This window comes from Podarcis muralis, chromosome 14 (assembly GCF_964188315.1).
Source record: "Podarcis muralis chromosome 14, rPodMur119.hap1.1, whole genome shotgun sequence".
Lineage (NCBI taxonomy): Eukaryota > Metazoa > Chordata > Lepidosauria > Squamata > Lacertidae > Podarcis > Podarcis muralis.
In genome coordinates this window covers 33659531-33675276 of record NC_135668.1, presented here as the reverse complement: position 1 = coordinate 33675276, position 15746 = coordinate 33659531, and the positions used below count along the sequence as shown (strand labels likewise).

At 45.2% G+C, this 15746-nt stretch overlaps 1 protein-coding gene across 1 annotated transcript; it reads right to left on the bottom strand.

Moving 5' to 3' along the window:
• Nucleotides 1-1197: 1197 nt before the first annotated feature.
• SSTR5 (somatostatin receptor 5) lies at nt 1198-15540 on the bottom strand. Its single transcript, XM_028706954.2, has 3 exons — nt 15283-15540; nt 13433-14069; nt 1198-5920 (listed from the first exon to the last, which is right to left on the bottom strand). Exon 3 carries the CDS (start codon nt 5855-5857, stop codon nt 4745-4747), a length of 1113 nt encoding a protein of 370 aa, XP_028562787.2. The 5' UTR covers nt 5858-5920; nt 13433-14069; nt 15283-15540; the 3' UTR covers nt 1198-4744.
• Nucleotides 15541-15746: the final 206 nt, after the last annotated feature.

Sequence of the window (15746 nt, the reverse complement as noted above, 5' to 3'; positions counted from 1 at the left end):
AAGTGCTATTTTTTTATTATCAAGGCTGTCTACCCAGGACATTTTATTCTAGCATTAACGGAGACCGTGTGCTTGTTTTTTCCTATGTAGTCCACGCACACAGGCTGGATCTACTATTACATATGTTTTGCGCCTGAAAAGTGCATTTTGCGAAACTGGTTTCATTCTGAAAATCAAGGCTCATTGTGAATTGATTCTGCATGAAGTCAGTGGCGGATTCCTCCCCAGTAAGGATAAGTAGGATCAAAATCCTGGGAAACGAACTAGTGTCAATTGAGCGATATGAAAATATAGGTTCTATTCCTGCTCTCCCCAGTTCCGAATCCTGCCCCCCCCCCCCCGCTATGGCAGGATTTGAAGACATCCTCTACTTAAAATGTGATACAGAACACCCTCCGTTTCCTCCGGACTCATTTGGTGAAGACAACTCATATAACTCTCTCTTTCTGACCATTTGTTGCCTAGGACTTCTGCAACTCCCCCTCCCCCACCTTGGGTTTCCTTTCGGGGAAATTGGTTAAATCCTTATTCAACAAGTAAATGTCAGTGTGATATTTGTATAAGTAATGAAGCAGACTGTTTAAATATGGGTGAGGATAGTCTCTAGTGATCTTTTCTTTGCAATAAAAAATGTAGGATTGTTTCCCATCAGTATGTTCCAACAGGGAGATATAGATAGATAGATGATTAGATAGATAGATAGATAGATAGATAGATGATAGAAACATTGCATGTTTTTTGCAGGTCTGATACCTTTGTGTAGGAGGAGGACACTTGAAAATTGTATGATAGGATAGATAACACCAAAGTTATGGGCAGTAGAAGGCTGTCAGGTACTCCCATTGAAATTAACAGCAAACAGAAATGGATGGGATGAAATGAACTAGCTTTCAGGAACGAACTAGTTTTGATTCAGCAATGAGATCAACGCAGTGCTAACTAATAAACCACAAAGGCTGTGATCCTACGCTCACTTATCTGGGTGTAGGTCCCATTGAACTTAAGGGGACTTATTTCTGAGTAGGTTTGCATGGAATTGCACCGGAAATGAATGGAAGTTTCAATGACAAAAATGAATGGAGTAACTAGACTTTGTTTCCCTCCTTGCACACTGCTACAACCTTAATGCCTGTTAGTTCTCCCCCGCCTCCCTTTGGGATAACAAGCCCAGAGATGCCATGTTGATATTGCAGGTCACATTCAACAAACAGCTTCGTATGAAAGGTGAAATCTACAGAGTGAACCAAGAGCCCAGAGGATTTCCTGGGCTACATCTGCGCAAAGTCAGATCCTCACAAATAAGGTGTGACGTGGGAAACTTGGAGATGGTTCATTTGCCTAGGATAGTATATGGCCCCTGGAGGGTTCCTTGGGAAGTAATGTGGCCCTCAGGGTGACAGTAGACACACACACACACACAGTGCTTCCCAGTTGTGGAGTGCCTTTGGAATAGATCCAAGGCTTTTACATTTTGATAGGTAGTGTTCAATGTTTAAGCACAGACCTTTTGAAATTGATAGGCATGACTAATTTAGATGCATTCATTTTAATGGGTTATATATAACACAATCAATTCTAAAGAAAAATTAGATTACCCTAATATAAACTGCAGCCCTAGAAAAAATTGCCGGGGGGGGGGGAGAGGATGTGGTTGTCACCTTTCTCTTACCCGCATATCTCCATAAAAATATAATGCATGACACACTTCCATCACACTTGACATTTCTTCCCCCTCCAAGAGCAGCAGACAGTGAGAGAAGTTGAAGCAGAGAAATGTTCGATGCAATGAGGATCACTTCTTCCATCTTCTTTTGCTAGATGTTACCAGGGAGACATAGAACAGAGAAGGAGGTTGGTGGCACAACGCCGCCGCCTGCCCCCATCACACCTCGTTTGGAACCACCTTGTATATTTATTCTTAAAGCATTTTGAAGGACATCGGGATGCTACAGCCTGACCCTTATTTACAGCAAATCTGGCTCCTGGCATTTCAAAACAGCAGCAGCAGACGACACACACTTCAGAAGCAAGAAAACAAGTGCTGAGAGATGACATGACTTTTTTAAAAAAGATAACACTGCAAAGGAACACATTATAGGTGTGTGCATTTAAAAATCCTCTTTATCAACAAAGCAAGATTGCATTGGACCACATGTAGCTGTGCACTCTGGGCACGAGCGAGAAAAAGTTCGGCACTTCAGAGTACCAAGTTGTTAAGGACAGACGTTAGCAGATGCAGAATTAGCTGCAAAAAAAAGAGCAAATTGCCACACTGACCACATCCACACTTTACATTTAAAGTGCTTTGATATTACTTTAAGCAGCCGTGCCTTTCCCCAAAGAACCCCCAGAATTGTTGTTTGTTCAGGGTGCAGAGAGTTGTTAGGTGACCCCTTTCCTCCGCCCAGAACTACAATTCCCAGAGTGGTTTAACAACCCCCCTGCCCAGATAACTCTGGGAACTGTAGTTCTGGGAAGGGAATACAAGTGTCTCCTAACAACTCTCAGCACTTTTGATGAATGACAGCTCCCAGTATTATTTGGGGGAAGCTGAGACTGTTAAAAGTGGCATAATAGCATTTTAAGTATATGGCTTGCATGTGACCACTTCCAGACCTTCTCCCTACACCTGTTCTTGTGCTTTTGAGGAGGGGAAGAGGAATCTGCCAGTTCCCAGAGTGAGATTCAGGTAAAACATTCTCATTAGAGAACTCTGCCACAGAACCAGGACCGTGGGAAACTGGGCACCCTGACAGAACTCCGGAGGCTATAGTGCAAGGAAATTGTGCCACCCTGCAGAATTGAAGGGGCTCAAATTTTCCAGCGATGGATTCACCACACTAACCCCTCAGCCCTCACAAGCAGAGGCAGCAGAAAGCTTGAATTGATGCAGCAGTCCGATGGTCAGAGCTTTACTCAGCATCGGTACCCCAACTATGGCCTGAATCAGGTCCCTGATATGTGTGCTAGGAAAGGTGAGGCAGTTGCCAGGATGCTCCTGGGGCACCTGCTCCAAGGACCAGGTCCCAGTTCTGGCAGCCTGCAGGACAGCTTCTTCCTGCTCAGAAGTAGGCCTTATGGCTCTTCATTAGACTTGCTGATGCTATTGGACAGCACCCCTGCTGGTCCGTGCTTTAACTGCCACTTGCAGGAGCTGGTGCAATACTTGTTGATTCGGATTCCAGGCACCCTACTACCACTCACGGGTCTGCAGACTTGGTCAGACCACACCTGGAATACTGTGTCCCATTCTGGGCACCACAATTTAAGAAGGATGTTGACAAGCTGGAACGTGTGCAGAGGAGGGCAACCAAGATGATCAAGGGTGTGGAAACTAAGCCTTGAAGGAGCTGGGCGTGTTTAGCCTGGAAAAGAGGAGACTGAAAGAAGATATGATAGCCATCTTCAAATATCTTAAGGGCTGTCACATGGAGAAGGGTGCATGCTTGTTTTCTCTTGCTCTGGAGTGTAGGACTCGAACCAATGGTTTCAAGTTACAAGAAAGGAGATTCCGACTAAACATTCAGAAAAACTTTCTGACAGTAAGAACTGTTTAACAGTGGAACGGACTCCTTCGGGAGGTTGTGGACTCTCCTTCCTTAGAGGTTTTGAAGCAGAGGTTGGGTGGCCATCTATCACGGATGCTTTAGCTGAGGTCCCTGCATTGCAGGGGTTGGACTAGATGACCCTTGGGTCCCTTCCAACTCTATTATTCGGGTTTGGCTTTAATTAATTTACTCCTCTCCCCAAATCACCACCCAAATTATCCCAACTAGCATTGGTGTGCAAGGCTTAAAGTCTAATCTGAATTCAAATGGATTTCTAGTGGTGCTGATAATGGGTGTTGCTAGATTTAGGGGAAATGGCAGGGCAAAAAAACCCTTGGGAAAGCAGGACACAAAATGGAACATTTTTCTTCATATTGGCTTTGCTCAGGTTTGCTGCTGAGGTGGATGGTGTTGGTTCTGCCCCTGCTGGAAGCAACCTGCAAAACAGCAGGCCACTAGAAGCACGTGCGGTAAGTAAGTCGTGAGAATGCTTTGTTTTACCAATAATGGCTAGGTGGATTGTAGCATGTTCAACAGAGCTGTGGAAACATACCTGGGGACAGTGTCGCATGATGTGTTAGGGTTGGCAGGATTTACAATGCATTCTATGTATCAATACTACAAATTTCCATCCATTTTATACCAGCTTAACTTAGCCACGGAGAATCAAGTCTGTCCAATCCTGTTGTGGTTTCTGTTTATGGATTGCACTAGTGTATCCGTTGCCAACCTGGTGTCCTCGAGCTTCTTGGACTACAACTCCCATCAGCCCACAGTGTAGAACATTGGGAACTGGCGTATGTCTCCCTTGCCCATGAAGCATGATGGAGATATATCTACCATGTTGGATAGGCTGGGGTGAGGTAGAGAGATCCAGGCCTTCTTACCCTTCCACCTATTTATGAAGCCAATGGTTGAGGTGGAGCAACAGTGTTCCCCATTGAGAATCAAGCCTCCTGCTATCTGCATGCCCCACCCCCTTGATCTGCATAGCCCCACCCCTGTTTTCTTGTCTTGCTTGTGTGGTGTAATGTTGAAGAGGAGAGCATTTCTGTGCAAGGTGGAAAGAAAGCAAATATTTGTACACCCTGGAAACAGGATTTGGCAAAGTCCATTCTTATCATGCCCATGGCATTTGCCACCACAATGTGCTCCAAGCAAGTTCCAGTTCTCTTGAAGGCAATGGAGGTCCCTCTCTACAGCTTGCTAGTCTGCATGTGCCCATTGGACTCCACACTTCTCTGGAGTAGCATCGCCTCCTGCAGGCGGCTGCTCTTCTCTTGCCGATGTTCGGTTGGGTCGCCGTCTTCAATGCCATTTCCTTTGCGGAGGCACAGGACCTTCTGAAAGCTCTGCTTGAAGTTTTCGGAAAGAAATCCATACAGGATGGGGTTGGCACAGCTGTTGGCGTAGGAGAGAACCACCACGAAACAGAAGATGCCAACCAAGACAGGCTCCTCCGGCAAGATGAAGATCAGGTTGATGATGTTGACAATGTAGAAGGGAAGCCAACAGAAAACAAAAACAACCACAATGATGACCACCATCTTGGTCACTTTCCTCTCCGACCTTCGGCGCCTTGTAGAGCCCACTCGGATCCCCGAGGACTTGACTTTGATGATGATCAGCAGGTAGCAGAGGCAAATCACCAGCAGAGGTCCAAAGAACCCCAAGACGGAGGTGTATATGATGAACACTGCAGACCAGATCTGCACCGGGTCAGGCCAGCTCATGTTGCAGGTGTCAAAGGTTTCCTGGACATCAGCAAATATGATCATTGGGAGCACCACTAGGAAGGAGAAAGTCCAGACTGCCAGGCTGATCAGTCTGGCGAACCTTGGGTGACGCCACTTGGTAGACTTGATGGGGTGAACCACGGCAAGGTAGCGGTCCAGACTCATGACTGTCAAGCAAAAGATACTGGTGAATTGGTTGATGCCATCAAAAGCTGTCACTAGCCTGCACATGAAAGTCCCAAATGGCCAGTAGGAGATGGCATTCTGGGTAGCCAGGAATGGCAAGCCGAGCATGAAGAGTACGTCAGCGATTGCCAAGTTTAAAATGTAAATGTTGGTGACGGTCTTCATCTTGGCATAACGCAGGACCACATAAATGACCAAGGTGTTCCCGCTCAGCCCAACGGCACAAACCATGAGGTAAATGATTGGAATGAGCACAGAGCGGATGCTGGTAGGAATGGAAAACCCTCCGAGAGTCGCGTTGCTTGTTGTGTTGGCCAAAAAGGAGAAGTTATCATCTGGAGGAATGGCTTCTTTGAGGAAAGTGGTGGAGAAGTACAAAGGATCCATGTTCCTTGTCTCAATGTGGTTTCTTAAGAATGATGAAGCCTAGTGTCCCTCAGCATTTTCATCCTGGGGGAGAGAAAAATGAACAGAAACATGAAAAGAAAAGATTATTGGTGGGCATGTTCAGAAATCTCTCCTGTTTAAAATGTATGAAACAGCTGCCTTGCACATTCTGCTGTAATGCACCAAAATCATTAGCTACCCTGGCTGGCAATTATTTAGGAATTAAGCAGATGTTTTGTTTTCTCCCATCAACCTTCTCCTGCAAATAAAAATGAATATGGGAGCTGTGAACAAAATGAACTCCCCATAATAGCCTTGGATGTTACTGGATCATTCTCTCAAAGGAAAAGAGAAGGCTGCCTCATACCGTGTCAAGCCATTGAGCTCAGTATTGTCCACACTGGCTGGCTCTCCAGGATTTCAGACAAGGGTCTCTCCCAGTCTTACCTGGAGATGCCAGGACTGAACCTGCGACCTTCTGCATGCAAAGCAGGTGCTCTACCCCTGAGCTGTGCCCTCTTCCCCCACAGGAAACTGAGTCAGAACCTTAGTCTATCCAGCTCAGTACCAGACTCAGGCAGCTTCCTGTTCCAGCAACTCACCAGACCTGATCCCAGTCTTCACCCTCAGGGTTTGGAACATAGGAAGCTGCCTTATACCAAGTCAGAGCAATGGTCCATCTTTGTATTGTCTATGCTGACTGGAAGCATCTCTCTGGGGTTTCAGGCAGGGGTCCCTCCCAGCCCTATCTAGAGATGTTGGGGGTTGAATATGGGCCCTTCTGCATGCATCTGATCTACAGTCCTTCTCCCAGGAGACATAAAATGCTACACCACTGAAGGAAGAATGTAGACATGGAAGGAAGAATGTTATAGCTGCAAAGAATTCAGGGGCAGTAAATGGGGAGAACCTCTGTATCTATGCACATTTTAGTTATTTATATTGACCACGTGTTGATCCATCAACCTCCAAGGCTATTAGGGTGAGCCAACAGTTAGTGCTTGAACTGACTAGAGGGGTGGCACCCTAGACCTAATCTTGAGAGGCACCCAAGATCTGGTGCGAGATGTAAGTGTGGGTAAGCCAATTGGGAACAGTGGTCATAGCACTATTAAATTAAATATACATGGAAATGGCCAGCTGCCAAGGAAAGCGCACATGGTCACATTTGGTCACTTCCTCAGAATGAGAAGATTGATAAAAAGGAAGTTGGAAGGCAGAATCAAAAGGTTCAAATCACTCCAAAATGCTTGAGAGTTGTTTAAAAACACAGTATTAGACAATCAACTGGAGTGTATATGGCAGATCAGGAAAGGTGCTATGAGGGTGAAGAGGACACCAACACGGTTAACGAGCAGAGACAAAGAAGCTATTAGAGGTGAGAAGGCTTCCCTCAAAAAACTGAAGTCTTGCCCAAATGAACAGAACAAAAAAGAACGTGAAAACCTTGGCAAAGAGAAAGAAAGCAATTGTAGGCAGACAGTAAGGGGTGCTAAAAAAGAATGTGAGGAACACATTGCTGAAAACATTAAGACAATAAACAAGATGTTCTTTAAATATATTAGTAGCAGGAAACTGTCTAGGGAGGTGGTTGGACTCTTGGATTGCAAGGGAGTCAAAGGGATGCTAAAGGAGGATAAGGAGATTGTGGAGAAACTGAATGAACTACCATATTTGCATCTGCCTTCACAATGGAAGATATTGGGCAGGTCTCAATGCCTTTTCAGAAGGTGAGTCTGGGGAAATAAGGCAAACAGTGGTGATGAGAGATGAAGTTCTAGGCTTAATAGAAAAATAAAAACTGACAAATCACTGGCCCAGATGGCATCCTCCCGAGAGTTCTCAGTGAACTCAAATGTGAAACTGCTGATCTTCTAACAAAAATATGTAACTTGTCCTTCAGATCAGCCTACATACCTAAGGACTTTAAAGTAGCCAATGTAACACCCATTTTATAACAGCTTATGCAAGTTCAAATTGTTGCAAGACACCTGTAACAATAGGTTTCTACTCATCTTCAGTGAGCTATGCGCCAATGAGTTTGCCGCTGTCTCTTTAAAACTCTCCCCTTTCTGTAACTCTTTATCTATTAAAAGTTAAAACATTTTTGACCCATGGATGTCTTAATCAGCTCCCTGCTGTGCTCATACTTTCAGGAACAACCATAGGGATTAGAAATTTGCTTTATCAGAAGTGAAGAAAATGAGGTTCTAAGAATTAGGATTGGGGGATAAATTCAATTCTGTTTGCATTTTAGAACGAACCTATGTAATTCACACTTCCTGAACCAATACACAAAGCAAAATATATAGCCATCCTTTGGAAACTGCACTCTGCCAGACTTTTTTTGCAATGCATTTCTTCAGATAAGTAATGTGCAGAAAGATGCATGTATACTAGAGTAAAATGTGCATTGAAATGCATATATTAGGAAAAAATAGCATTAGTATTTTAGAAGAGGAACATGCTTTACAAAAATGTGCATATTAGGCAAAATTGCATACACAAATGTGTGTATTAGAAGAAATTCATGCTATTTTTTATGAATTTTCATTAGGATGATGGTTTTTTTTAATTAAAAAAACATGAACAAATGTAAAAATGTGGAGAACTATACTTTCAGACAGGAAAAAATTAGAAGCTGAGAGCAACTCAAACTGACAGATTCACCCCTCCCTACACAGGGTGCTGAATCCTACCTCTTCCCTCACATTCTTTGCTTTTTCTGGGCTCTGGTGGAATTGCTGAGGTCTAGTAGGTTATTCCCTTTGATATTTTAATCCATCAGATCCTCCTTAGACTCAGAGCAATTTATAACTGCAGTTCTTTTTGACTGATATTACATGTTATTTTTACGTGCATAATTTTGAGTTAAAAATAATTCTTCCTGGAGTTGAATACTCAAGCAAAAAAAAAAAAGTGTGTGTGTGTGTGTGTGTGTGTTTGTGTGCCATTTGACCTGCCTTATCTCCTGTCTTCAGCCTTTTTAGTCATAAGAAAAATGGATGAAGTTGAAGCAGCCACTTAATTTGGTTGCAAACAGGCTGTGCTGATAAGGTTTCAAATTCCAATCCCAAGGACAAAGCAACAAATAAAAAAAAATTACTCTCCCTCTAGAAAATATAGCCCTGGCTGTAAAGGAAGTCTCTGTCTAAAGTGTAATCCAGTGTTCTCAGGGCTCTTAAATGGCAGAGAACAAGAATCTAGAATTGTAGAATTGGAAGGGACCCACAGGGTCATCTAGTTCACCACTGCATTGCCCAAATTATACCTATGATGCAATACCTAAAGATGATGCAGTCACGGCCACAGAGAAGGGCTCCTGGAGTCACAGTGGCTAATGGTCAATACACACCCCAAGAAGGATATTCCAATGGGCTCTCTTGGGTTGTTTGCTTGCTGGGTTTTACACTAAAGCAATTATTTCCTTCACACCATTTCTGCGAATCACATTGCCATAGGTGCCAACTTCCTAGGGCCCTGGGTACCCAAGCGCCCACAAAATTCCCCATGAAGGGGCTGGGCACCCACAAATTTTGGTGCCAGGGCTGCATGGCACCCATGGCCCCGGGAACTCACGGTCATGGGGCCAAGCTGGCACTCCTGTTGCCACCTCACCTTAGCCCTGAAGTAGTGATAGATAGATAGATAAATTTATTGTCATTGTCCGTATATACACAGTATACACAACAACGAAAATCAAACACCCACCCAAAGACCGGGTTCACATACACATTTGCACGTATCTCCAACACTCTCATCTTATTCAGACATAATCTATAAAAACATAACATAATCCAGAATATAACATAACCTATTAAAGGCATAACATAACCTAAAACCTATCTCATTCCTTCCTACTCCCTGCTTGCTATTTCTTGCAACTGGCCCTGAGATCATTATTTAGTGCAATCAGAGCTCTTGGATAGAAACTATTCAGAAGGCGTGTGGTTCGTGTTTTCATTGTCCTATATCTTCTGCCCGAAGGCAACAGTTCAAAGAAGTTGTGAGCAGGATGGGTGGGATCTCTCAGGATATTGTGTGACTTCTTCAAAGTGCGAGACGTGAAGATCTCATCCAGGGTTGGTAGTTGAAGCCCAATAACATTCTGGGCAATTTTAATTATTCTCTGTAAAGCTTTTTTATCCGTTTCAGAGCTGCTCCCATACCACGATAATATACTATAGGTTAAGACACTCTCGATGGTACTGTGATAATAGGACAGAAGTAGGTGCTGAGATAGATTCAGTCCCCTGAGCATTCTCAGGAAATACAACCTCCCCTGCACCTTCCTCACAACCATATTAATATTTGCAGTCCATGAGAGGTCCTCAGAGATATAAATGCCCAGGTATTTAAAACTACCAACCCTCTCCACCTCCTCGCCATTTATGTGCAATGGTAAAAATACACTTTTCTTTCTCCTAAAGTCAATTATGAGTTCTTTGGTTTTTTTGGTGTTAAGCATAAGATTGTTTTCTTTACACCATTGAATTAACCCCTGTACTTCTTTCCTATAAGCAGTCTCATCGTTCTCACTAATGAGCCCCACCACTGTTGTATCATCCGCAAATTTGATGATTGTGTTGGACTTATACAGTGGGGTGCAATCAAATGTGTACAGGGAATAGAGAAAGGGACTTAGCACACATCCCTGAGGGGCTCCTGTGCTCCTGTGGCAGTGGTGGTTTGTGCCTCTTGGGACTGGTGGTAGGCAGAGAGCCCAAAGAGTTGATGGCACCAGAGCCAATGACAGAGGCAACGAACGATGGTTTTGTGTCCATCCACTTCCATGCTGAGTTCTTCAAGGGGCCACACTGAGGCAGAGGCAGTGCAGGAAATTGACAGGCTGTGCTACCTCTGGAATGGGTTGCCAGGTTTCAGAAGGTTCTTGAGCTTTTTTTAAGGAAGACCCCAAAATAGGGACAGACTGAGGTCCTAAGAACCAGCATCCACTGAGTCACCATCTCCAAACAGACCCTTAAGCAGCTTACAGATGGAAACAAGATACCAAAGACTTCAGTATAAAACAAAACATTAGAAGTTCATTTAAAGTAGGGTGCGAGGGGGTGCTGTGGCCCTCCAGATGTCACTGAACTACAACTCCCATCATCCACTGCCCTTTGAACAAACTGGCTTTGGAGGTTTGGAGCCCAAAAACATCTGAAAAGCTGGAGGTTCAATGCCAGTGATTTAAAGCATCAGAGGAAATCAAAATATTTAGTAGCTTAAGAACTGAGATGAAAGCTAGTAGAAAAGCAGTCTGACTCACCAGCTTAGGGGAAAGCAAAACACATTCAGGATTTGTGTTTATTGATAATGATTCCATTAATTACCCATCCTTCACTGTCAGGATGGGTTATAACCATTTAAAATATTTTAAAGGTCTTAACAGATCTTCTGAGGAATAAAAGCAAGAAGGGGTCTCATTTGCTTCCCAGTGGAGGGAGTTCTGCCTGATGGGAGCAACCACAGAAAAAAATATTGTCATCATCACCGCCAACCTAATTTCACTGCAGATCCAGCCAAATCTTTCCGACTTCCAAATGCCTCTGTGGGGATTATTCAAGTTCTAGCCATCAATTCTACTAAATGAACACATGCATTTCTCTTGCAAACTACAGATATATATTTTAAAATGTGCTAAAAGCAGGTCCACTTTAAAAGAAACAGAAAGCAGCCTTCATCATCCCCTAAATTTTGTCTTTATGTCCACTTCTTTCTACATCAGAAGGAAAGTCACCTCAAGGTATAGAAGCAAGATCTTTAATGAAACTTATTTAGCCCTTAATACTCTTCATCTGTCCCATCACAATCTCTGGTGGAGAAAGAATGGATCTTTCTCGCTGTTTCAATGCAGGCTCAGTTCACAGACGGGGAAATGGAATATTGCATTAATAATTCTGAATACTGGATGCTTATTCTGGTTTAATTAACATGATGTATGCATGCTTGTTCCACACTGCACAGAAAGGGGCCTCATTCACACATCTGAGTATATGGAAAGGCAGTCTAAAAGCATTTCATTTTGTTTTTAAAAATTGCATATTAGGAACATAGGGAGCTGCCTTACACCGAGTCAGACCATTGGTCCATTGACGAGATCATGCTGAATCTGACTGATACTCCACCTAGTTCAGCACTGACTGCTTTATGCTAAGCCAGACTATTGGTCTATCTAGCTCAGCATTGTCTACACTGACTGGCAGTGGCTCTCCAGGGTTTTGGGCAGGAGACATTCTGGAGTTTCTGGGGGTTGAACGTGGGACCTTCTACATGCAAAGCAGATGTTTTAACCACTGAGCTACTACTGCCTTTTCCTATCACTCAGTGACAGAAACACCAAGAGGGTGGCTTGCAGTCCTGAGTGGGTCACTTGCAAGTCACAAACAAAATTTCATCTCCGGTGCGAAAAGCTGCCCAGCAAAATCAGTTCAAACGCTCAGTCGCTAGTTCCCAAATGTACATGAAATGACATGTGATATCTGTGTTTGTGCAAGCCAGCTGATATGCACCCAGCGCTCCCTGGATTGCTTCACACCTGCACTTCCACTGCTTTGAAGGTGACTGGGATCATGCGCTGACCTGCATGTGTGAAATGCACCATCGCAGGTCAGCTTCCCCACCCCTGCCAGATCTTTTCTTCTTCTTCTTCTTCGTCTTCTTTATTGGATTTATACACTGCCCTATACCCAGTGGTTCTTGTGATCACAACCTTCCAGTCATAGAAACAGAGAACCATAAAATTGGAAGGGACCCTGGGGATCATCCAGGCCCACCCTTCAATGCAGGAATGTGCAGCTGTCCCTTATGGGGGTTGATCCTGCAACCATAGCATTATTACCTCCATGTTCTAGCCAACTGAGCTACCTAGCTTTGCATGACAGTCAAGTGTGGACCTTTTCACACATTCAGTTGCCAGTTAATGGGGGTTCAGGAATCAAGTGGTGGGCAGGCATGTGTGAATCAGCCCAAGCCTTCCCTTTTCCCTACACAATGGTCATTTCAGTGTAAGAGGAAATGGACTAACTCACACACAAATGTGTGACAAATGATGGGAAGTCCCTGACTGCAACTTCCTTCTGTGTACTCCACCACCACCCTAACCCTAATAATAATAATAATAATAATAATGCTCAATAATAATAAATAATAAACAAATATTTAATATAATTAATATTTAATGGCATTTAATACTATTAATAATGTTATCAATAATACAAATGTATTTTATTAACTGGTGATGATAATGACGTGTGGGTTGCCCACATGTGACAAACACACAAAAAGTGACCTCCAATTTCAGAAAATGGATCCTCTTGAATTAAGCAGCCACTAATTGTTCAAAAACCTTGAGATTGTTCCAAGGATTGACTCATTCTGCACACCCCAGAAGAGTGTGTCCATGTTAATCTGCTTTCGCCAAAGCCACAAGAGAGTCTGGTGGCTCCTCGGTTGTGGGGCTCTAGCCCAGTCCCCCAAAGTTTTCCCCACAATGCCTTCCCGCTAGACTTGAAGTCTCTCGCTTCTACCCACCTCTCCGCCCTCCTTCCAACCATATGCTTGTTGCTTTACCTGGCTTGGCTTGGTCTCTCTCCGTCCCACTTCCAGGGACCGTCCTGCTCCAAGCTTGCCCTCCAGCTTTCCTCAAAATCCAGGTCCAGCCAGCCTCCCTCCTGCTGTCTCCTCCGGTCGGATGGTCCTGCTGATGGTCGCCAAACGCAGCTGCTTCTCTCTAGGACAATGTCCTTCTGGGACAGGCGTCGTCTTCTCCTTGACCCCACCAGCAGCGGCAAAGTTCTGTCTCTGAAGCCGGCAGGCTCCTGGCTCCGGCAAGCCAAACCCTCGCTCTCCCTGCTCAAGCGCCTCACTAAATAAATATCCAGCGCCAGGTCTCTAAGTAGCACAGTCGACGGCGGGGGAAGGAGGTGGGACGCGGGGGAAGGGGATTTGCCTGTTGCGCTTTATAGGCTGCGGCCAGCGGGTTGCAGTACCCCCTGCAGACAACGGACCTGCCTTGCAAGGAGGGCGGGGAAACATCTCGCCCGAGGGCTCCAGGGAGCTCCTTTGAAAAGAGGGGGGGAAAGAAAGCAGACGCTTGGAAGTTGCGCGTGGGTTGGATTTAGGAAGGCGGCCGTTTCTTAGGATCCTCTGGCGCGCCGAAGTACGAAAGAGCTGCAGTCATGTCACTTTATGGCTTGCACCATGAGCGCTAATAATAATAATAATAATAATAATAATAATAATAATAATAAGAAGAAGAAGAAGAAGAAGAAGAAGAAGAAGAAGAAGAAGAAGAAGTAGTTATTATTATTTATACCCCACCCATCTGGCTGAGTTTCCCCAGCCACTCCCCAGCCAATCAAATGTTAAAAACAGTACAGCATTAAATATTAAAAACTTCCCTAAACAGGGCTGCCTTCAGATGTCTTCTAAAGATAGGATAGCTGCTTATTTCCTTCACATCTGAAGGGAGGGTGTTCCACAGGGTGGGCGCCACTACCGAGAAGGCCCTCTGTCTGGCGCTGGGAGCTTTGCAGGGTAACAACATCGCAGAAACCAAAAGGCAGGGCTCTGCCCCGAAAATGTTACAGGCGAAATGCTCTGCGACAGCTAGGATCCAAAACGCAGGAACCAAGACAAGCCTGCTGGATCAGGCCATTTGCCCATCATAGTCCAGCATCCTGTTCTCACAGTGGCCAACCAGATATCCCAAAGGAAATCCGCAAGCAGCACTCAAGCACAAGAGCACCCTCCCCTTCTGTGGTTTCCGGCAACTGGGGTACAGAAGTCTCCGACTGTAGAGGAAGAGTAGTCATCGTGGCTAGTCGCCACTGGTAGCCCTCACCTCTGTGAATTGGTCCGGTCCTCTTTTAGAGTCATCCAAGTTGTTGGGCATCGCTGCCTCCTGCGGGAGCGAGTTCCACGGTTAAACTATGCGGTGCGTCAAGGACGCAAGCTTTCGGGTTGCGCAGAGCTCCTTCACAGGAGCAAGGGAAGTGGGGGGAGCGAGGGATTTTAGCAGGGCTGAACAGCCAGAGGTCGTACCCACATTTCTTCCCTTCCTCTCTTCCCTCCTGCCCCCATCGTCTATATATACATATAAATAAACCCGCCGTAACATTAAAGCGTCAGTGAGAAGCGTCTCCAGGGCAGTCCGATAATAAGGGAGATGCGCAAAGTGGTGAACGCAACAATTGGAGAGGAAATGACAACAGGCAAGAATGCACACAAAACACACACACACACACCACAGAGAGAGAGAGAGAGAGAGAGAGAGAGAGAGAGAGAGAGAGAGAGAGAGAGAGAGAGAGGAGAGAGATTCCGTTTGACTCATTCAATCTCTTTTCCTTCACTCCCATTTGGGAGTGAGGAGTCTTTTTCCAGCCTGCCCGGAATGCTAGTTCCAAGCCGAGACGCCTTACCTCGTCAGTTTCAAGTGGCGTCTCGTCTATTTCATCCATGCCCTTCATTTGCCAAGGCTACTTTGCATCAAGCCTCTGGCTGGGCGCCTGAAGGAATGGGGTTGGCGATGTGAGGTGGGGGTGGGGAGTCTCCTGAAGGGTGGGGGATGCTGCCCCCCCTCGCCCTGTAAAGCGGATTTCCCGAAGTGTCTGCTTTGCGCACTAATTCGTATTCTTTGCTCTAAAAAGAACTCCGATTTAGGGGCGCGTTTGCGAGGAATCTACCCCCCCCGCAAACTGCAAAAGGTTGCCCGCACCGTTTCTCTCTCCCCCCCCCCCCACTTCTGCTTGGTAAACAGCCTGCTTCCTTTTTCTAAGCCCCGGGGAAAGAAACTTGCCCCCAAGAGCCTCTCCTCCTGTTCCCAGGGTGATCTTGGGCGCCGCGGTGGAAAGAGCCCAGAGCCGGAGGAACTCGGCTCGTGAAG